Source organism: Vollenhovia emeryi, unplaced genomic scaffold (assembly GCF_000949405.1).
Source record: "Vollenhovia emeryi isolate VEMERY1.0 unplaced genomic scaffold, V.emery_V1.0 DF939154.1, whole genome shotgun sequence".
NCBI lineage: Eukaryota > Metazoa > Arthropoda > Insecta > Hymenoptera > Formicidae > Vollenhovia > Vollenhovia emeryi.
The window spans coordinates 1,943,464-1,966,324 of record NW_011967212.1 but is presented as its reverse complement, the minus strand read 5'-3'; the positions used below and the strand labels follow the sequence as shown (position 1 = coordinate 1,966,324).

Genomic DNA, 22,861 nt, shown 5'->3' with positions numbered 1-22,861 from the left:
GATCGAATCCCATTCCACGCCTGCGAACGCTGTGAAAAATTACAATCGCAGGCTGCGTTGCGTTCAGCTCTTCTGGGCCTCGTTTCTCGGGCGAAGTCGCGCGCGAAGAGACTCCTCAAACGCCGAGGCGCGTATTCTTTCGGAGAAGGGCGGGACGCGCGCGCGCGCGCGCGCGTGCCTCCGAGATTCGAGCGAGCGAGGACCCTCGATTCCGGAGGAGGCTGACGTGGAGCCGCCCCGCGTCGGAGACACCTCGAACGCAGCGGTCTCGCGCGACGGCGCTCGAGAGATCCATCTCGGAACGGACGACGGAGATCCAATCGATCTGACGGCGCGAACGGCAGTCGTCGTTGGCTTCCGCTCGCCTCCTCTCGAATCGCCACTCTCGACTCGTCGACGCTCCCTCTTACCCTATATGCCCCTTAGTATGGTATCGTATGTACACGCAGAAGTAAGCGTACTCGAGAGGCGATCGAGAGGCACGCACGCCAGGCTGCGTCGCGCGATAACGTGTCAACGCACTTATCGGCTTATCAGCGAATTCCGCGGCAGCGACGCCAAGTTACGATGACGTTAGGAGCGGGAGGTCCGCGATCTTACCATGGCGCCAGGTTTCCCGGAATCCCCGGGCTTTCCGGACTCTCCCCTCAGTCCCATGGGGCCCTGAAAGTAGATAGACAGAACGCCCATCAGCATGTCTCGCCGTCCGTACCGCGCGGTTTCGCGACCACGTGGCGGGTCTCGCACGTGGTCGCGGGTGGTGGATCAAGCGCGCGACTTTTCCGCCGCGCGTGCGGGAGGAGGAGGAGGAGGCGGTGATGGTGGCGGTGGTGGTGGTGGCGTTCGAGGATGTGCAGGACGTATGCTCTAACGCTTGTAATCGTATTCGTTCTTTTCGTCATGCAGAGAGATTGCGTATACCTTCGTAACATTGTGCGCACGCCTCCTCCCGTCTTTCTTTCTCGTGTGTACCTACTTCTGCCGATAAAGTCCAATTCGTTATAAATTACACCACGCGCCACAATGCCCCGCGACCCTTTCGGTCCCAAGTTTCTCCCCGCCAAGGCGCGGGGGAGAGAAATCTCGTGTGTCACGTTTTCGGGTCAAAGGGCGAATGCTCGCGGGCGACGTCGCCGTCCCGTTTCCGCGCGAAGAGAGTGCGATCGATGAATCGCGGGGGAAACTCGGAAAGCGGACCGAAAGGGACGCTGACGCTAACAACGCAACGTTCGGAATTTTCGGAACGCGATTTTTTTTTGCAGAAAAAACGAAGGCGAGGACACTGCATTTTTTCTCCTCCCCCGAGAACGCTCGGGAGGCCCCGTCTGCGTTCTATCTGCCTTTGTGCGTCCTGTGTTCGCGTTTCCTTTTTAGAGCGCGCTTAAGGCTACGCATGTGTGCGTGTGTATATATAAATACATGTATATATATATTTGTGCGCGGGCATGCCGTGTGTAATCTGGAGAGAAAATACGTACGGGCAGTCCCATCGGACCAGGATCCCCTTTGCCACCCTTTTCTCCCTGCAACGTGAAAAAAGAGAGAGCGGCGCGTGAGAACGGGCCTGTCCGCATCGCGATGTTGTCGCGCGCGCAAAAAGGTGATCTCAAAGATCACCAGCGTGAATAGCTTCACGCCTCGAGAGTCACATCAGCAAACGCGATCTTTCATGCGTTCGGAGGGTTCTCAACTACGCGCGTCCGCGCCGGTTTCTACCGTCATTTCGCGAGCGTAACGAAACACCTAGGTCGACTCGTGGTTTATTTTTAATCGTCGCGAGACAAAAGAAGAGATATCATTTTTTTCGTCGCGTCAGTCGAACTTTCTGTTCGCTGCAACGGAAAACTAATAACGTGAAAAAATAATGCCATTTATTATTGCGATCATAGCCGGGCTCGCCGTTGCCGGGCTACGTTCTCTAAATTCAGTGATAGCATGGCGGAGGTAAATAAAAATATGAAGCTATAGTTGACGTGTAAAAGGTTTTCACGACGGTTTTTGCGCGCGAAACGAGGCGACGCAAACAGATCGATTCTGTTATTCGACGTCTGCAGTCTCGGAGAGAGAAATCAACACTAGTTTTCCATCGCGCGGACGCGAACGCGTGTAACTGCGCTTTTATACTCTACACGCGCGGGCAAATATAGATAATGGTTACTGACAGGATCGCCCTTGGCGCCATCGTGTCCTCTGTCACCCTTGATCCCGGGTGGGCCCTGTAGTCCGGGGGTACCAGCGGGTCCTGGGGGTCCGGGCGGGCCCATTATCTGCGCATCGACAGTGTCCCGTGAATTAAAAGCGATCGCTTACGCAGAGAAAACGATTTCGTTGGATTTCATCAATTTTGTTGCATCCAAACAAATTTGATATTTGAAATGGTCCAAACAAATCATTCGTTTGAATTTGAAATAATATACATATATCTTCGTCTGAAATAAAATATTTCTTTGAAACAAAAGGTACATTCTCTTTGGTCTAAATAATATTATGGTTTTATTCAAGCATTATCGTTTGATAGAAAATATGTGAAAAAATGTACATACATACATCTTTTTCCCTCTACATTATAATTGTTTTCTTCATTAGAACAAGAAGGATAAACATTGAATTAGTACACTAGGTTCAGCTATAAAGAATAGGCCATTAGACGATTAGACTGCGTCTGCTGGCGCAGTCTCTTATACACTGAGAATAAATTTTTGACAATTTATTTGCGGCATATAATGTTTATTTCAGTGAAATCAACATTATATGCCAGAAATAAAATTTTTAAGACTTTTCTCAGTGTATGTTTGGCTGCCGTAATTTTACTTACGATTTCGGCGGCCATCTAGTGGCAGCACCGGACTTTATGGGCGCCAAATAATATAATTATTTAGTCATCAAATAATAGAAATTATTTGAACGAAACAACGAAATTTTTATTCAAACAAATAATGTTTTGTATAAGCATATGTTGTTTCAATGAAATAAATCTCGATCAAATAAATAGGAATACTAAATCCAAAGAAACCCTTTTCTCTGTGTACCGATGAAAAAACGGTCGCTCCTCCGCAGCGACTTAATTTTGGTTCTAAAATTAATCAGCTGTACATTTCCGATTTCAATTGTCCAAGAGTAAACACAGGCGGTGCGTTTGTGAATTTCTAAAACTTCTAACACGAATGAACGTACCGTAAAATCGAGGTGGAAAAAGCGGGCTCCGTTCGACAATTTTTACAGCTTTGGGCGAATCGCTTTATAATCCCCATAAATCGTGTCGCAAAGGGTTACATAACTACATAAAACACAGCCCATAACGGAGCACAAAGTCGATGTCGCAATGGCGACGCGACCGAAAATTTTAAACCCGCTCGAACAGCCGATACGGAAGCGAAGTGATATTGTTCGCCGTATTTGTTTTTTGTACCAACCGGACATTACCGTAAATCGCGCGTAAATAGCGGACACAATTCGCGAGACAACTTACCACTTCCCCGGCGTTCATCTCGAACGTGCCGTCTCCCTGCGAACAAACGTGCATTCGCCGTATTCATACATGTTGCATTAATATCATGTTACATGCAGCGAACTCTATGCTATTCTATAGAGTCCCTCTAATCCGAGTCCGGCCAACAGGCAGTTTCAGTAAAATGATGCGAGAGAGAAAGGAATATATTCCCTTTCACTTTACATGACGCATATTTCTTTCTCTCTCGCATCATTTTGTCGAAACTGGCCTGTTGGCCAGACTCTGATTAGACGGACTCCACTATTCTGGAAGACCTATCGCCCTCTTGAAGAAGATGGATAGAGTGAGCCAGACAAATAGTTCCCATTTCTGTCTCTTTCCGGTAATTCTGACTAGTCAACGATCTTCTATCTCACCTTATACAGGTGAGATAGAAAATCGTTGATCAATCAGAATTACTAAGAGACAGGGAACCATTTGTCTGTCTCACTCTGTCTTCTTCAAGAATAGGTTTTCCAATATAGAGTTCACTGGTTGCACGCTAATCGATGTAACATTTAAGGATCCTCCCTCGCGCATTCTTCCCCGATCGAAGGCGACGCTTTTGTCGCGCGATCGAGAATGAAGACACGAAGATACTCTCTCGGTTGTAAACTGTCACATACCTGTCTTCGCCTGAGCTTTTTGTACTTCTATGGGTGGAAAGTGGATGTCCCGGCCATGAAAAGAAATTCATTTTATCGTGAGACTCTGCCTGACACACGTCTGCACCGAAACCGCAGTTTCGATGCTATCGCGATTGCACCGAAACTGCGAATCGGTGAAGCCATTGTGATGAAAATACGATGGCATCTGTGGAAGATGCGCCATCGGCTTCGCGATCAATCGGAAATCGCGGCAGCTGCGTTGATCGAACCGTCCGTAAAAAAATGTATTATTCTTCGATAATAGAATCTTGCTTAAATTTATTGGATCCTGCATGAAACTAATTTCTGCGAAATCGCTCCGGTAGATCATATTTCATACGAATATTGTGTACGCGATTCGGCTTTTGTCGCGATATTAAAAAGACAAAATAAAAATACAGTTAAAAATGGCGCACGGATAAAAATATTCGACAAAAATGTGTATATAAATCCTATATATATAATCTCTTGTGTATCTTCCATCGTATAATTCTTTCTATATATCACATTCCATCCTTTATTACCTCATTATGTTATATCAGTTTGTTTCTTATCTTCTCTTTATTTAATAGAAATATTGATATATTAATTTTCGAAATACCTCGATGGACGCGGCAAATTTTAACAAACGTACTCACCGATTCGCCCTTTTCTCCCTTTTCGCCTTTCAGCCCAGGATAGCCCTGCCGACAGAGTCACATAAGACAAAATAATTACGATAATATTCGTCGAGGCGATGGCATTTAACCCTTTGAAGCATACATTTTTCTAATGAACAATTTTTTGTGAAACTTTGTATACAGGGGTTTTGGGGGTCGCCGATTACGAATCCGTCATCAGATTTTCATAATTCAAAATGGCGGAATTCAAGACTTAAAAAAAATAACATCATTCAACTGTAATTCAATGCTAAGAAACATTGTTTAGATATTATTAGGAGCCATGGAATTCCAGTTGAAAATTCTTATAGAATATAAAAAATAGCGCGCGCGAAATGGCGGACGCAAAATTGAAATTTGATCATTTCTTAGAATTTATTCGTTCTTGGCACCACCCAGAGCTAAATACCGTAATCAAACGAAAATGCTTGAAAACTTAAAAAATTCACGTACTTTATATTCGCTATTTTGGGTCGGTCATTTTGAATTTCGAAAGTCTGACATCAGATTTGTAATGAGCGACCCCGAAAACCCCCTTTGTATAAAATTTTCAAGAAATATTCTCAAAAAGCTTGGTGATTTTTTCATAGCTGTTTAATTATAAAACTTACAATAAATATTAAAGACTACTCAACTTTGTTTTATGTTCTTTTATCGCTAAGATACCCAAAAAATGCAAGAAACCCGACCTAGATGCGTTAACTAGAAATTAAATGGTCAAAAAGTAAGGAAGTTGAGGTGGTAACGAAGGTTACCACCATGCTTCAAAGGGTTAAGGCCGCATCTACGTACCGGTGGACCGGGTAGACCCGGAGGTCCCATAAGGCCGGGGGGACCAATGTCGCCATAGTCGCCCTTTTCACCCTTAGGTCCGGATATTCCCTGAAAAGAACGGACGGACGCGACGTACATGAAATGTTACAGGCTCGTGTTTCCTTAATTCCGTTAAAAAAACCTCCGTGCGTTACGTAACACCGCGTGTATTAATTAGATTCAATACACGATATTCGTAACATTATACATTATGTATTGCAACTGATCAGAGTTGCATCGATATGATATTACAGGTATTGTGTATCGAAAGTTTAGCGCGCGATGAAAGAGATATTTGACATTTAACAAATGTATTGTGATACTTAATATATCACGAAGGTATCCTTGAATAATACGCTTGATATTCTTTCAATGCTTGTTTGGACGACGCTTATTATATTGCGAGAATTCAGTCGCGCGGAAACGCGGCAGGAGATATTCGAGCCAATCCTCAAAATACACGGCGATTAGTTATTGTTGACGGGACTAAAACAGCTTCACGTAATAATGCACTCGCTTACTTTGACAACATTAAAATGTATCAATTACGTAAATGGTATGTTAATGCCACTGGAAAGAAGTGACGCTAAATCTCGAGGCGGTGAAAAATATAGCGAACAATACGTAATGTATGCTACGAACTTATTTTCCCGCAACTCTCTTGGGAGTTTCTCCCTCGCGTTTTCTAAACTTGTTTCAACAATCGTTGGGACTTAAAAAAAAATTACGCCGGTGACATTATGCAAAAGCCCGACGACGAGAAAGGGATATGAAATTTTCGCCACCTTGGTAAAACACGGTGGCACGCAACGGCCTCCCGAATATTGTCCTAAAGGGCGTGGGAGACGAGGAGATTTGGGGGAACCATTTCTCATTTGCGTCCCACTTACCGGTAATCCGGGGGGTCCTTGGATACCAGGATCGCCGTCGGTTCCGTTGAGCCCCGGCAAGCCCTGCAGTCCCGACTCTCCCTTGGGCCCTGAAAGCGAATTTGCCGGCCGTGAGCCGCCCGGTTGCTCGGGCTCGCCCGAAGTTAGATTAATTCGCGCGCGAGAGCGCGATCGATGACGCCCCGCAATTCCGCAAACGCGCGCGCCACAAGAAAACCACCCCCTCGCGCACTGCCCGCTTCGCCTTCCTCTTCCGTCGTTTTTCCGCCCCCAACTTCTCATTTCGCCCCGAGCGGCTCCCCGTGCCGGGAATACTTCCGGCGTGTTTATCGCGCCTCGGTAGAATGGTTCTCACCCGTGGGACACCCCGCGGACACTCCATGTTTATTGTCGATCTAAGTCGATCTTTAAATACAGGCGGATTTTTTATTATTTTTTGTTAACGGCAGTAATAACCTTTTCCAAATAGGCCAGCAACGAAGAAAAATCTGGCTTACCAATTCTTCGCACGAGTCTCGCGTGCTTCAACGTATTTGGTTTGCATGCCGGTTTTGAGGTGGCGGTCAGTGAAATATTGTCAATGCACTAATACCGTTTGTATACTCCGCCAATATTTTGATCGACGTTACGAAAAGCATTCGTCAGAAGACTGTCACGCCTTCGCCGCTAAACGCGCGGCAATGCGAACAGCGATGATAAATCGCTCGCCCGATAACCTTTTTGGAAAACAAACGTTTAATTAAAAATCCAATTCGATGTGGGGCGGAGTAATATTTAATTTCCTTAAACGGACGATCGGCGTTATTAACTTTTGATTAAAAATTTTCACGGAAGGCGAAGCAGGCGCGCGTTACGCCCGGAAGAGAATCGAGGGCACAGCCTTCGAATTCTTTCCCCCGGAGATCGGCGCGGGGTCGTTTTCAAGTTTCGCGAGGGAACTTTTCGAATCGTTCCGCTATTACATATCTTCGGAAAGTTAAACAGGAAATCTGAACTGATCTCGCGCCCGTGTTCAGTGGACCCGCATTATTCTCTGTATGTTTGCATAATCAAATACGGTTTTTTAACATTCACGTTCACCTCGCGCACATACTGTGAAACTATATAAGACGCTACACGAAGAGAATTTTTTCTTAAAGTTTATCCTGAAAATCGTGGGACATGGCACTTCGAAGAATTTTATGCGACTCTTTCGAAACTTTACCATACATTTTACTGGTAGAATTTCGAAAAAACTCTCGTAAAGTTGTTCACAATGCCACGATTACGTGATTTCCAGGGTTAATTTTAAGAGAACATCCTCTCCGTGTACTGTTTCGTACGATTATATAATGCAAAAGTATTCGAGACAAGGCGCGACGGTCCACTGACAATCCGCTAAAGTTAAACGAATCGTACGACGAATACTTGACCGTCCACTTTTCCCAGGAGAAATTCGATACGCCGTGATTCTTAACGCTCCTCTCATCAAACATAAACTCATAAAATATCAACAAAAATAAATTAGGAAAAAAGAAAACAAAAAAACTTGGTAAATCTGATTGGCAGTGTTAATCGTCGTCGATCGCGTATTATGTTACGAGAGAAGACGTGGGCGCCGGAACCGTCGTCCCGGAAGAGATTACACGAATCCCCGTAATTTTCGGATTTTTCGCGCGGCTGCACGGGGGAAAACGCGAACCTCCGTGGGAGGAATAGGGGGGCGGACACGGTCGTTTTTTTCGGCGCTTATCCTCCGCCAATTTTCCCGCCGCGGTAGAATGGCTTTCGTGGTAATCTACCTGGTGAACCCGGGTCTCCCATGGCGCCCTTATCGCCCCGGTAACCCCGTTCGCCGGGCTCACCCTTCGGACCCGGCAGGCCGGGGACGCCCCTCGCCAATGCCAAACCGCTCTCACCCTTGAAACCCTACAATGACACTGCAAGGTCAGATCCAACCAGGTCCTCCATGTGCGCTGTCAATTTCTTTTTCATCTTTGCTTCTACAACGAAGCGTTAATCTGTCTTCTTTCAGAGAGGAGGGAGAGGAGGAGAGGATGGTGTCTCGAGATCTACGTCAATTTTTCGGACGATCACGGTACCTTAAACAGTCCGCGAAATCTTCGCAATTTTCGTCCCCCGAAAGAACCTTCTCTATATCTCGCGTACCAAGATCGTCCAGCTACTTCTGCACTACACAATTAAACACACTTGCGGTTTCAACGAGTGTTGACTCGGTGACGTAGACAACGACTACTAATACTCATGCGACTACGAAGGATTCGTTAGTAAGGGTTCAAATTTAGTAGAAAATTGAGGACTACTGGTATCCCTTTCTCTCTCTCGTGCCGCACGATAACATCTATGATTTATAGTCTCCCCTCATAATTACAACCTGTAGAGCCAGTCCTACTGTGCTTAATAGGTTCCTTTCGTATTCGCAAAACGCAAAAAGGTATCTCATAAATTCTGACTTGTTATATATTGGCAATTACACAGAAATAAAAACTTTCAATTTACACGCCTCGTTATGATGTAACGTGGCAATATTTACATTTGATTTATAACTCGAAACGAAATATTATTAACATAATAGAACGAAGAACAATAGGTAACTGGTGAAGGTTCCAATATAAAAACAATATTAAAGACGAAAAGGGCAAATGCGAGCGCAGTATACACATTTCACTGGGTATAATTTAATAATTTCATAAAATTATTACATTACTATTTTTTTCTGTCTCACTGAAGATGATCCGAAACACGGATTGAAAACGTATATGAGCTCGTTAAATAACATCGACTGAAATATATATCGCGCCTTGATTTCAGCGGCTGGCTCGCATTTGCCCTTTTCTTCTTTAGACACAAAGAAGCTTTATTAAAAATTCACAAGATAATAATCGTAATTCGCAAATGTGGTTCATCGAGAACACGAGAAATGCTGTAAGAGAGAGAAAGAGAGAGGGTGAACGAGGAGTAGGATCGACAGAAAAATTAAATAAAAATAGATACAAATATTAATATCGCGCATAAAATGAGCATAGAGAGAGAGAGAGAGAGAGAGACACCATGGTCGCGACAGTGTAAGCTACATACTTTGACGGGATCTTGAATACTTACGCGTCAGCCTGCAGGCGCTTGCGATCGCCGGTTGATAGGGTTGCGAGAACCTCAACACAACAACAAGCCGGGGGTAGTGGTTATTAGTGATTAGTGAATCGAACCGATACACGGGGGAGAAGAGTAGTGGGGTGGTGTTACTCGCTACATAAACACAAATTAGTTACACAAGCTACGTACACTACACGCCGAGGATCACTACTCACTAACTATACACGCACACACAGACACACGTACACGCACACGCACGCTGTCAAAAGCGCTCGATATCGCCCCCATCGTCCCAAAAAGGACAGTGGCGAACGCGACGAATATCTACACGGTGGTCCGATCAAAAATACCTCGGGGATCCCTCGGCGAATTTCGGGCCTATTTTTCTTTTGCAAACATGTCGGAGGAGATCGTTAGCTTCCTCGGGAATTGCCGACGATGGCGTTCACTTTCGGAAATTTCGTATATAAATTTAAATCCGACGTGAAAAACTACTCGAAGGAGCTTCGTCGCGGGAAGCACGATACTTTCGGAAGAGATCAACTCCAGGTATTGCCCCGGGGATCCGTCGCCAAGGTCTTTTTGAACACATTCGGCACACCCCGTATACGTTAGCTTTAGTTAGACATGTACTTGGCCGCAGCTTTGCAATCGGGACGCACGCAGCGCATCCGGGACAAGCATCCCGGCTTCGCGTCTCGTTAGAGAGGCAAATCGAGCGGACGGGCGAAGTTGCGAGCGAGCTTGCTTTGTGGTCGAATGGCGAATTTTACGGTTCGGTGAGCCGGAGGTAAGTATCCGCGGGCGGACACGTGTATCCGCGAGTTTACCGTCGTGGTTCGACCGCGAAACTGCAGCGGAACTGCCGAAGTTGCCCCGAAGAGTAAATCTCAGCGCGTCCGAGATCGCGTCCGTAGGAGCCGGGTCGCGGGATTTGCGTTATATTCCGCACATTCGCATTTTCCGCGGACGTACATTCCCCTTACTCGCCAAATTATTTCATGGGGCCGTAATCGCGTAAAAAAAAACAATTTGCAAAGCGCAATGGCAATCGTATTAGGCCCGTAGCAGGCTACGGGTTGAGATTGAGATTAGATTGAAATTTAACCGATCGGAGTAAAGTTCACTAATCTCAATCTGATCAGTCTGGTACGGGCTTTAGCAACACTTCTCATTAAATGTTTTCTATAAATATCATTTAGTCTCTCATTGCGCTTAATTCATTAGAAGAAGAAAGATAAACACTGAATTAGTACACTATGTCCAACTTTAAAGAATAGGCCATTAGATGATTAGATTGCGTTTGCTGATGCGGTCGCTTATATGTCTGGCCGCTTTACAGGCGCCTGGCCAAATAATATAATTATTTAATTGAAAGGTATTAGTCGAAATGATAGTGTCTTTTCTATCAAATAATAGAAATTGTTTGGGAATGAAACGGCTAAATTTTTATTCAAACAAATAATGTTTTCCGTAAGGGATATGCTATTTCAATGAAACACATCTCGATCAAATAAATAGGAATACTAAATCCAAAGAAACCTTTTTCTCTGTGCACCTAACAGCTGTGTCGGCTCTTATTGCCCGTTTTGTATTGATCGAATTATTTGCTTGTTTCCTTATCGAGCCTATAACTTCTATTTACTTAAAGTGTTTACTCATTAGTTTAAAATTAGTCATGCTTTTAGCATTACACGCGGTAAATCGCTGTCAAAAGGGTACCCGTTGACTTCACCGACCCGCTTCGTTACGAAATCCGGCTCGCTGTAAATCCACGAAAATAAAATATATAGAGTCGCGGAGAATTTAATAACGTCTAAATGGGACGGAGCACTTTTCTGTCATAAACACACGGACAGGCGGACTTTCGCACATTGCCGCAAGAAACGCACACATGTGCATTAAATATATGTTCAAATGGGCACGTTTGAAAATTAATATCATTAATTTGTATGAAATTTCGTAGAACAATGGCGCATTGTACAAGCACGTTCAATTTATCCCGCACAAAACTTTTATCAGCTCGTCTATATAGTATTCCTGTAGGCTTACCTACTTATATTTAAGTTAGAACCGATTTTATTACATACATTCTAAAATATTATATGTGCAAAGTGCCGACGCGCAGTAAGAGCTAAGATAAAAGAGAATAAAAAAATTAATTAGAAAAGTATTTTCTTCGTTTGATTATGACGAGCTCCGTTTCGTTACACACTATATTTCGAGAACATTACATTTCTATTTCCCTGTCATGTGCCGGCAAGATCGACAAGAAATATATTAAAATTCAACCGCAAAAAGGTGGACAACGGGTGGACCTTGAGAAGCTAATAATCCCTGCAAAACCGGAGTAATTAACTTCGTCGATGAAGTTACATTTCGAATCACGTTTCGACAGACAATTTCAAATATGCTAAATACCACCGTGGTCACCAGCGCAATCATGCCGAAGTGTTTCATTAATTTTCGATGCGGCCACGAGCGCTCGCGGGAAGTCGCGTGTTTGTGTCAATGGATCAATTAACGAGCGTGCGCCGGCGAGTACGCGCGCGGAGGAAATTTTACCTTTTCTTCGCGCGTTCCCGATTCTCAATTTTTCCGGCGGTCTTTCCGCTCGCGGGGAAAACGCGTCGGGTTACAAATGTCCGGGGGATGCGCCGCGCGTGGTCTCCGTTTGCAATAACCGCCGGGAGAGTTACGATCACTCGGCAGATCTACGAGTATACTTACGGTGGACCCGAAAGAGCGGTACGCCAAGCTCTTGGGCGCACTAGTTTACAGGTGTTAGGCGCGTAGGCGTGTAATTCGGCCGGAAGGAGAACGCTTTAAGCCCGCCACCCCCTTGTTCGCTCGCTCGCTTGCTTGCTTTGTTTGCCAGCTCACCAGTCTGCGGTTCGCGAATTTTGCTGGTGATGATGCGCACGAATGCGTGGAGACGATCGACGTCTCGGCATTCGGGCGAAGGGAAAAAAACCGAGAGAAAGAGAGACAGAGAGACGAACAGAGAGAGAGAGAGAGAGAAAAAGAAAGAGTTAGAAGGTGAGAAGAGGGAGAATCCGAGGGGAAACCTCGGATACCGCAATATGGGTACGTGTTATTTGCTGCCACCAACGTTTTATTTTTTCTTTCCTATCTGCTCTCTTTTCCCGTTCCCGCCTGCTATATTCTCCCCTTTTCTTTTCACTTTCCGTTGTTTTTCTTGTCGCATTTCTTTTTACGGGACAGACGGAGTCCCGACAGTCGCTCGTGGTACGTATGCAATTCCGAGGATGGGCACGGGCGGGCGAGGAAAGTTCCCCCCGCAGGAGGCGCGAGAGATTGCGCGCGAAAAGAAGTATGATTTTTGCGAATCAAATGGCGACTGCAACGACGTTGCCGAACGATAAATAACGTATGAAATATTCTGCGGTAAAGTTACAAATGCATGAATTTCGGATTCGACGTTACTCGATTCCGCGACAATGAATACACCGCGACCGCATTTAAAAACCGCCGCTCCCGTTAATTTGCATTGCGCGCCCGAACAAGAGGAATGGTTAATCGGTCGATTAAATTTTTAACGCGGCAAATTCAAATTGCAGACGTGAAACAAAACAGAGAGAGGGAGAGAGAGAGATAGAGAGAGATAGAGAAATTGCGCCCTTTCGTCGCGCGGAGAACTCACGTTTCACGGAAAGCAAACATCTTCCGCGTAGCGAGATTACAAATCGCCTCACGGCGAGGAGCTTCCCTCGGCCCGTAACCGTAACCGAGTGACGATGCTGTTCGGCTGCAGTTTACTCGACGATGCAAATGTGACGGAGTGACGTACGTGCTCATGCTCGCGTGACTGCGTGAAGAGTGCCGTGCCGTGCTGTGCACGCGCGCCGTGCTCTTGCGGCTCGAAGCGTCTCGCAGCGCGCGCGACGGAGTCGCTCGTTTTTGGGGCCGGAGATCTCGGAGATTACAAAATCTAATATTCCGCGAGAGAGACGCGAGACGTCGGCGATGCTCCAAAGTGGGACGAGGAGCCGAGACGGGAAATAAAATAGGAAAAAAAAACAGTCGGACGTTTCTCGCGCGGAAAGGAGAATTGCGGCGTTTGTTTTCCGCGCGGAATCGCGGAGGATTATTTAATCGGTAGAAATGGAAGATCGACGATGGAAATGTCCGGAAGAACCGCGAGCGCGATCTCGAATGCGCCGACGTGATTAACGGTTGAAATTAATGAAATTTGTCAACGAGCAAAAATCGAGAGACGATGAATTTTTCGCTGATTTTGCAAATTAGGTCGTTTAGTATTCTCAAAATCGAGGGTACGGGAGCAAACGAGCGGAGTGAAATCGAAGCGTAGACGCGATGCGAGACCCCCTCCGATTACAACGCGGAATCAAGAGCGACGTAATCGGGAATATCAGATCAGGCAATCCCGGGGTCCGCGCGACGGATATCTTGGAGCGATGCTGAAACACTCGGTCCATATGTACCTACGCACAGACACAGACTGGAGAGGCATGTGTTGCGGCGCGATGTCACAAAACAGAGCTGTATCCCACACGAGGGAGGACTACGGCTACGTCATGCTACGCGCACAAGGGATCTAAACAGTGGACATCCAAGTCAAGAGGCATGCGGTTATCAGCGTCCGAGGGACGTGAGTAATCCGATGTATTTTGCTACCATGCAAAAGCATGCACACGCAGCATGCGGGACGCAGGATGCAAAGGGGGCGTTGAAGGGGACACGGGATATCGGGGAACAGATTGGATGGACCATCCCTTTCTTTCCTTTTTCTTTTTTGCCCTTTTTAATTTCTTTCTGCTTCCTGCTACGTTCGGATTCAATCAACGGATAACGGGATCGGACGAACGGGACGACGGGCTCTGGACGGGGGACGGGCGGGCGGATGGTCGTACGGGGGTTGCTTTGGTCGATGGTCGGCGGCGGTCGGAGGACCTCGCTGAAGCTTACCCTCTTCCCTTGCTTTCCCCGAGCGCCCTTCTCGCCGGGCAGGCCGGGCGGTCCTGTCGGGCCCAGTTCTCCCTTCTCGCCCGGGGACCCTGCGTGCCGTGCATAAGATGAGACATGGTGCCCGCACACCACGCTGGCTCGTCCGCACGCACGCACGCACGCGTGCACGCGAACGAGCCGCGCGGAATTTCCGGGATTGGCGGCCGCATTTCGAAGATTCTCTTCGAGCGATCGAACGCCGAGCGACGTCCGACCGAGTCGCGTGATCGAGCTTTACGGAAGTAAACGTCTGAACCGAGAGAATTCGACGCGGATTTCACAGCGAGCGAGCTGTACGGCGGAATTTCACGACGCGGTCGGCTGATATGTCGCGATGTAAGCTCGAACGTAACGTTATCAGTCAAGACTAAGCGGCTAAGAACTGGAATTACGGTCTGTCAAGTGTACGGATTAATTTACAGCGCAACCTGTTCGACCGTTACTTTTTTACGAATAAAATTCTGACTTGTCCGGTACGGCTCTCAGACAGAGCTGACAGTTGACAGTATGTCGCAACGAGAACGATCAATGCTGTTCTGTCGCGCGGCAAAGGAACTTTTACATCTACATAGTAAGATTTTCTTTCATTTGCTCGCCAGTAATAGAGTAACATTTCTCGTGATACTTGATCGAACGATTAGAGAACATTCCGCCTCTCTACAAATTTTATGTAAATCCAATTGCATCGAGTGATAAATTTATAACTGCATCCCTTTATATTTTATAGAAGGACTTGCCTCCGAAAAGTGAATTTGAAACTTGCTCATCTTCCCGCAACAAATAATATCCACACCCGTAAACCCGTGAACTCGCAACGTTTCGACGCACGGGCTTGTCTTTCCTACGCGTTATCGGCGCTATAAAGTCATGAGTTTTGCAACTGCAAAAATTCCCACGGCGCGCGAAACGAAATTCGAGGATCGCGCCCGAGCAGAGTAAATACGCCGTGTGACGCACGTCGTTGATTCTAAAATACGACTTTGTGCAATATCGACAGTAGCTTTGTGCGACGCCGAGAGTTTCCGCGACTCCGCGCTTGTTGCAGTTCGTGCCATGAAATTGCGAGACGGATTTGTATGTGGCTAAATTAATTCTGTCAGGTGCGCATGTATAATGCCCGGAAACGTTGTTACCCGTCCTTGGTTCTCCGCTGTCGTCGCGCAACGGTATAAAGACGGATTAGCGTTCGCGTAATTTCGTTCTGTCGAATGCATCGGACTCGTCGCAGTCGCTCCCCCCGACGCGATCATATCGCCGGGGCTGCCCCCCATCAACGCTAAATTATTTTCTTGCGCACGGGAAGATAAATCGACGCGAAGCTCTTCATCTAAAATTCGCAACATCTACGAAAAAAAAGGGGGTAAAGTCCCGCCTCTCCGCCAAATCCCCCTTTTCAAGTCTTTATCTTTAGTCTTGATTGGGATAAGAGATTCCATCCCGAGATGTCATCTAATTATCTTTCATTACGGAAACGATCGATTCGATTCAAGGCGAGCAATTTTTTTCCTTTCGAGCACGCGTACTTTTGCAACTGCAATAAAGCCTGCAATTTTCGCGACGATCGTTACGCGCTCCCTCTGAATCTAGCCGGGGATTTGAGGGCGTAAACGAGCGCGTTTAAAACTGTTTCGGTGTTTCCTATTTTTCCCCGGCGATTCTCACTCAATTATAATCACGGAATTCTCCCGCGGATCAATCATGTCGCGAGGCAGGTAACTGATACTCCGGGCGCTTTTGCCAATATCTGACGTATCACGGTCAACACGGCGCGCTGTAAATGGTCGTTTACGAGTAGCGAGATCGGATTCTGAATACGTCCGCGATCGTAAATCATTTTCTCGCCGTCGCGCGGCACAGGCGGGGGTGGCGCGCGAACATTGACGGACGACCGAGTCGTGAGATATTGGCGCGAGGAGGGTCGGAATTTTTTAAGCCGGCAGTCGCGCTCGTCTTCCCGCGACGAGATACTCCCTCGGCTTCCGCGCGCGCCGTGTGCCCCAGGACCGCGCATTTATTACCCTCTGCACTATTCACGACGAGCGTTGCGCGTGGTGTCTCTTGTCTTGTAATTTTAAGCAGGGCTGAATCTTTTACACGCAGAGTATCTCACGGAATTGTCGTGACGGTTCCCGGAGGCTGCAGATTTCTCGGTTGCGCTTAGAAGTGATTTTTTCCCCTCCCCCTCGGCGAATATTTCATGGAAACTCCGCGACGTCGGTGTCGCCTCTTTATAACGTTAGCGCTGCTAAGTATGTCAGCCCGACGAAAATGCAGATCGCGTTACTGGGCTAATTCAATTTTGCGCAACATTAAAATTTACTCCTGAATTTTTCAAATCCGTTTTACCATAACGCGCGCGTCCTAGTTATTTTCTATATAATCCCGGCTTTCAAGCGACGTCGCGTGCGGCGATACTTGAACGCGCTTAAACAACGCTGGCATTCAATTATTCTTCTTTCGTCGCAGAAAGCTTCCCCTAATGCCCCCTGTAAATCGTCACTCTTTTTGCGAGATTCAGTCCCCGCGCGACGAGCCGAGTGCGAGTTTCGCGAGATATCGCCGCGTATATAAATGCGTAGCGCAGGTTTTTCGGACGGTGCCCCTCGAGGACACTCAACTCCCGAAGGGTTAACGCCCGATCTCGCGCGGGACGAGTGGCGTAGAGAGAAAAAAAGGAGGCTCGCGCGCGCGCGAATGGCAAAGAAACATTTGCTCACGGCCGCATACATTACTACACGGCGAGACGTAGCACGTGTATACGCCCACCGTGTAACCGTGCGATCGCCTCTCGATCCTCTCGAGGAACCTGCACGGTCATCCAAGTCGAGATTTCCCCGTCAAACATTTCCGCGTTTCCTACGCACGCGCGCGCACGGAGATAATCGATTCACGGATGACCCAGGTTCGCAAGTCGATGATCAAATCGATATCGATCGTCATTTTTCGGACCGTTTCGTTTGACGACGACTAGATTCTTCATTGAGCTTCGCAAGATCGATAGAGAACCGCATAACACTTGGTCGATGTCTTGTCGACGTATATTTGACGTCTATACAGGGTGTCCCAGGAGAAAGGGTCAATACTCCGGGAGGTGATAGTATCGGCCATTTTGAGTAAAAGTGTTCATATGAATATACGTTCCATTCCCCACTGTTTCCGAGATAGAGCTATTTGAATGTACCGTTGCCAAATTACTGACAAGAAAGAAATACTACGTACTATTTCTAATACTTATTGTTCAAGTGATGTATTGTTTACGGATCTAAATAAATTTTCAAAAATTCCACCGTTAACAACAATGCATTTTTCAACTCTTGTGTGAACATGGCGTGTTCGACATTTGTGAATATGCGAAGCATTTGAAACGTTTCTACAATGTTATCGGCACAATAGTCAACAGACGTGTAAGAGTAAATTAGTTGACATATAGTAGACACCATATTCAAGTCGAGTCGATAAATGTAGATGTTGATTCGACTTCAATAATCATCAATTGAAACACGACGAAATCGTGGACATTTACAGAATATTTTCCGGTTATATCGTAAAGAAATCTTCTAAATATCAACCAGATTATTGATTTGCACATGATCTCAACTTGATTTCAATATGGTATTCACCAGATTCTTCATCGACTTGTGAACCCGGGGAGTGCCGCGTCGTGTTCCGATTCTGAAATGATCGACCTGATCCTCCCGTGGATCAGGGGGACCCCATGAGCCCTTAATCGCACACTGCCCATGAAAAGAATTCACGGCGGGATTGTTAAGTGGAAGATTACAGCATGTCGAATACGGCATGTTAAAATAATAATGTGGAAAATCGACACGTTTCGTATATTCTAATAAAATAAATATAAACTAATAAAATGAAATAATAAAACATACGGTAAAACGTGTAAACTGGAAATGCAGAATATACTGTCGAGAAAATGAAAAATAAACATAGCGACGCGAAGAACGAAAAATACAAAATAACGCTTAGCCCTGCATACGATTTCTTAATGCAATTGGAAAAAGCTACGGTATCAAATTCAAATGAAACGCCGACGAAATAAATAATTTGCATACAAGATTCGCAGAGAGTCACCGTCGCGCCATACTCGTATTCCTCACGGGAGTGCAATTGACGTGTAATGTTTAATCATTTATTTCGTATGCAGATTATCTCGTTTGTATGCTTACCAGGTGGTCCTGGTGGACCAGGTGGGCCTTCGAATACTCCACTTGGAAACTGCTCGCCCTTTAAGGTCGTCGTGAAGCCTCGATCGCCTTTATCACCTTTGTCACCCTGTCGAAAACAAACTTTCGATGACTTCTCGATATTTATTACACATACGGACAGCTTCTCTCGGCATCGTTACAACATATTATTTCCTGAAAGTAAAATTATCTCGTTTCCCTTTCCGCGGCAGTGCCGTCTGACGCGTGTGACAAGTTAATTAAAAGAACACTTTCCTAAATAGCGTTTGATGATCCTTTATCGTGGCAGTATCAAGCGTCGGTAATTAATATGCAGGAACGTGCTTTCGAATGTAATTAATTATAGTTGGATTAAATTAACAATGCGCCGGACGTAATTAATACTCCATTGTTCTGTAATCGCTCTGTTGTACTCCATTAATAATTATCGGTTACGTAACCTTTTGAATGACGCAATATTAAGAGCATAATATCTATGTAACGCCGCGCTTCTTTTTAACGGCAGGTGGCTACGTGCACGTATGTACATTTACCTGTTTGGGCGCGTGCAGTCCTTTGCGCTAAAAAAAAACCAACTCACACGCTCTTCGTCTTTGGATGGAAAGATTCGTCGCGGTTAAGCGAAACTGAGAACGCCGTTGAAATTTGAGAGAAATTCAAAATCCCACGAGATTAGTCGGATTTGTTTCAAACCACGTACTTGAAAGCGCGCGGCCCGTAATCATTACATAATTCCACGGTATAACGTGGTTACCTGCGGTGAGATATCCGTAATATTAAATCACTCCCTGCGGAATTTTGAACACGGTATCGGACGTTTGATATTTCGAAATACGCGAGCCCGCGATTACGCGTGAAATCACGCTTCATAATTTCTATTGGGTAAATAAAGTTAAGTTTAAATTCCGCATTATCAATCCGGCTATCGGCGGACCGGTAATAGGGATAATTTATGCAACGATATGATATAATATATTTATGAGAATAAAATCTATTTATATTATCCTGTAAACATACGTACGGAAATCCTATTATTACGGTAATATATTCTTTGTCCCTCGTCTTTATTTCTTCAATCCCGGGATAATTAGAAATTCTTTTTAACGCTCGTTTTCAATTAATATTAATGAGAATTATTCATCGTTCATAATTATTCATTACACAGGATCGCGAAAAGATTTTTTGGAAATTAACCGGAACCAGAGCAGGTATTTCTTATGCTTGCTAAAAGCCAATCAGTGAATTGTCGCTAAAAACAGTGAATAGTCGCTGATTCACAGTTATAATTTCGTACTGTGCCGCCAAATTTTACAATAAATTGCCATCCTCCTCTCTCGCCTCTTTTCGTTCCTCAGCATCTACGCATTTTGCATCGACCGCTTTCTCTTTCGAGTAATACTGTTATGTTACGTCCTTTTTTCTTTTGCTTTACTATCATTACGCGTAGCGATTTTTATTTGTTCCAATCTTTATTTTACCCCTAATTCTAGTGGGTAGACTTTGCAACAACTTTCTGTTGGTGCCTCACCTTCTGCTTTTCGATTATCAATGTTAACTCTCTTTCACTGTATCTCACGTTTGTAGTAAAATATATTATTATTATAAGTGTGGATAATTGCGTGACTATTCACTGTTTTCAGTGGTAATCCACTGACTCACTTTTAGAGAGTGGATTTTGGGTCGCTGAATCCGCGTTCGTAGCACCGTCACGTTTTAGTTTTTCGGATAATTGAGAAAAATAGTGAAAAGTCTGTCAAAGAAACGTTTCAAGAGAAAGCATTTCAAGCAAAGTTTACTGGGTCGATTTCAATGAAACTTGATTGGGTCAAACATTCCACAAATGTGATTTCAGTGACCCAAAATCTATAAGAAATACCCACTCTGATATTTTGGCGGTCCAGTTAATTTCCCAAAATTTTGTTGTAGTCCTGCGTTAGTAGCGAGATAATTTCCCATATTATTTTTCCCAATTCTACGCGGCGCAATCTCGTCAACAACACTTTGGACGCATTAAAAATTTCTACCGCAAGAAGGACTCGAGAACGAGATTGATTAATTTTAATACAACTTTAAAAAAATCTTTTTTAGCTCCTTATACTTTCACTTTAAAAGTAATGCCAGAAGTATCTAGGGTACCAAGAGAGTGCTACTTTCACCCCTTTCGTGACGGCATGCACCTGTCACGCGGGGGACCGCTGGCCGAGAAAAGCCCTTGAAATCTCTAGGGAAACGGATGATATTTGATACCTCGATGTCCCAAAGACGGGGGACGGGAAATGTGTAACCGGAGATTAATCTCTCGGACTCACCTTGGGACCTGCAAGTCCTGGCGTGCCTGTCGGGCCGATGGGCCCGATCGGCCCAGGCGGGCCCTTCTCTCCTGGTGAGCCAACCTCGCCCGGAATCCCCTGTCTGCCCTCGTGTCCAGGAAGACCCTCGGATCCTGGCGGACCGGGTGGTCCCGGCGGCCCAGGTTCACCCGGCTCTCCCTGTTACGTCCCAAGAGCGTTACGTCGTTACGGCTTTTCTCTCCGGCGAGAGCCCTCGACACAAGAGTGTCTCTCGGTACTCGTCGGTTTGTGCCACGGACTGACGGGGGATCGACAAGGGGAAGAGAGAAGAGGGGGGTGTCAAAGAAGAAGGAGAGCCGTGTATGTGGTGTACGATCTCTCGGGTGAGCGTATGAGGACGGTGGAACAGTAAAAAGAAGTAGATAGGAAAGCAAGAGAACGAAAGATAGACAAAGCCAAAGAGACAAAGAGAGGTAGACGAAGTTAGTAAAGAGTCCAGAGAGCAAGAGAGTGAGAGAGAGAGAGGGGGATAGAAGTACAGAGAGGGGGAGTGTGTGGATCGGCGGGTGGACGCAGGAAAAAGGAGAACTCTCGCGAGAGAATAGTGCATAGAAACGAGATCTCGGCGGCGGGGGAAGGGGGGGGGGGCGTACGGGGTTGCTCCTCACGCGGATTTATGGCTTCACGATGCGACGAGAGTAACAACGGCGAGTTACGGAGCGAACTTTTTTTTATCGTATTATCGCGTTACCGCGCGGTGCCGCTTCGACGATAAGACGAGCGGAGGAGGAGGAGGTTTCGTTCGGCGCGCGGGAATTTTTCATTATCCCTCTCGTAAGAAGACGCCCAAAGATGCTCGAGGTGTAACCGGATCCCGCGGAGAAACACCTCTGTAATGGCCTTTAGGATCGTTTCTTTCCTCCATAGATACTTTCACGCGATCGTTTTCGACGTAATGCAGAAAACTTCCCGACGTGCCGGGGGCCGTTAAAAGACGGTGTCCATCGGACGGAGCTAAAATCCGCGGTACGATAAGTTCGAAGGCAATTTTGAAATATCCTTAAGCGAGCAAGTTTTATCCTTTCTTCTGCAGTTATTGGCACTTGTTCCCGCGGTAAAGTAACTTAACAAAAAGAGCCAAGAGAAAGGTGAGAGAGAGATAAGTTTTGATTATATTTTTAATTAGTTTTAAGTAACGGGATCCTTGCAAAAATGTTTAATTAATTCTCTCGTTTTTACACGCCGTTATCGGAGGGTGATTCGACAGCGAATTTCTTGCCGGGGAAATTTGACGCGCGCCAGAATTTGTCAATTTTTTTCCCCCAAAATTAAATATCTCGACGGTAAAATCGTAAATATTAATATTTTTCGAATTCCTATCGGATTAAAATTCCGGCTGAAATCATCCGAGGGCCAGAAATTTTATTTTTAATAATTAATACTTGCGCGGCACGTTGTATGACGGGCACGAAAAATATCGCTGTCCGTACGTGTCATGTGCGGACCGCTACGCGTGCTCTCCGGTCAAATATTAATTAGACCCTTCATCAAACGCATTCGGGACGATGAATGCCGCGGTTCGTCGAAGGCCCCGGCTATTGAAACAGCATTTTCCAGCGGCGATGAGACAGCCCGCGTACACGAACGAGCAATTAATTTCTGTCACGACCGGAGAGACACATCAGCTGCCCGAGCAACCTCCCCCGAGCAACCACCCCCGTGACGAACGCGCGCGCGGAGAACACGGTTGTATATGCACTCGCGAGAGAGAGAGAGAGAGAGAGAGA

At 46.0% G+C, this 22,861-nt stretch overlaps 2 protein-coding genes across 2 annotated transcripts in view; both read right to left on the bottom strand.

The window, feature by feature from the left end:
• LOC105565295 (collagen alpha chain CG42342-like) overlaps positions 1-22,861 on the bottom strand; it is a 48,322-nt gene that overhangs the window by 16,183 nt on the left and 9,278 nt on the right. The window contains exons 3-12 of the mRNA XM_012018376.1: positions 21,093-21,272; positions 18,766-18,871; positions 6,500-6,588; positions 5,589-5,678; positions 4,776-4,820; positions 4,117-4,143; positions 3,470-3,505; positions 2,163-2,267; positions 1,479-1,523; positions 601-663 (exon numbers count right to left, since the gene is read on the bottom strand). Coding sequence (XP_011873766.1) covers positions 601-663; positions 1,479-1,523; positions 2,163-2,267; positions 3,470-3,505; positions 4,117-4,143; positions 4,776-4,820; positions 5,589-5,618 — 351 coding nt within the window. The 5' untranslated portion in view covers positions 5,619-5,678; positions 6,500-6,588; positions 18,766-18,871; positions 21,093-21,272. The remainder of the gene's footprint in view (positions 1-600; positions 664-1,478; positions 1,524-2,162; positions 2,268-3,469; positions 3,506-4,116; positions 4,144-4,775; positions 4,821-5,588; positions 5,679-6,499; positions 6,589-18,765; positions 18,872-21,092; positions 21,273-22,861) is intronic.
• The window catches only part of LOC105565314 (collagen alpha chain CG42342), a 154,033-nt gene continuing 139,399 nt past the window's right edge, over positions 8,228-22,861 (bottom strand). The window contains exons 4-7 of the mRNA XM_012018399.1: positions 21,093-21,272; positions 18,766-18,871; positions 14,543-14,631; positions 8,228-8,407 (exon numbers count right to left, since the gene is read on the bottom strand). Of these exons, the coding sequence (XP_011873789.1) occupies positions 8,228-8,407; positions 14,543-14,631; positions 18,766-18,871; positions 21,093-21,272 (555 nt within the window). The remainder of the gene's footprint in view (positions 8,408-14,542; positions 14,632-18,765; positions 18,872-21,092; positions 21,273-22,861) is intronic.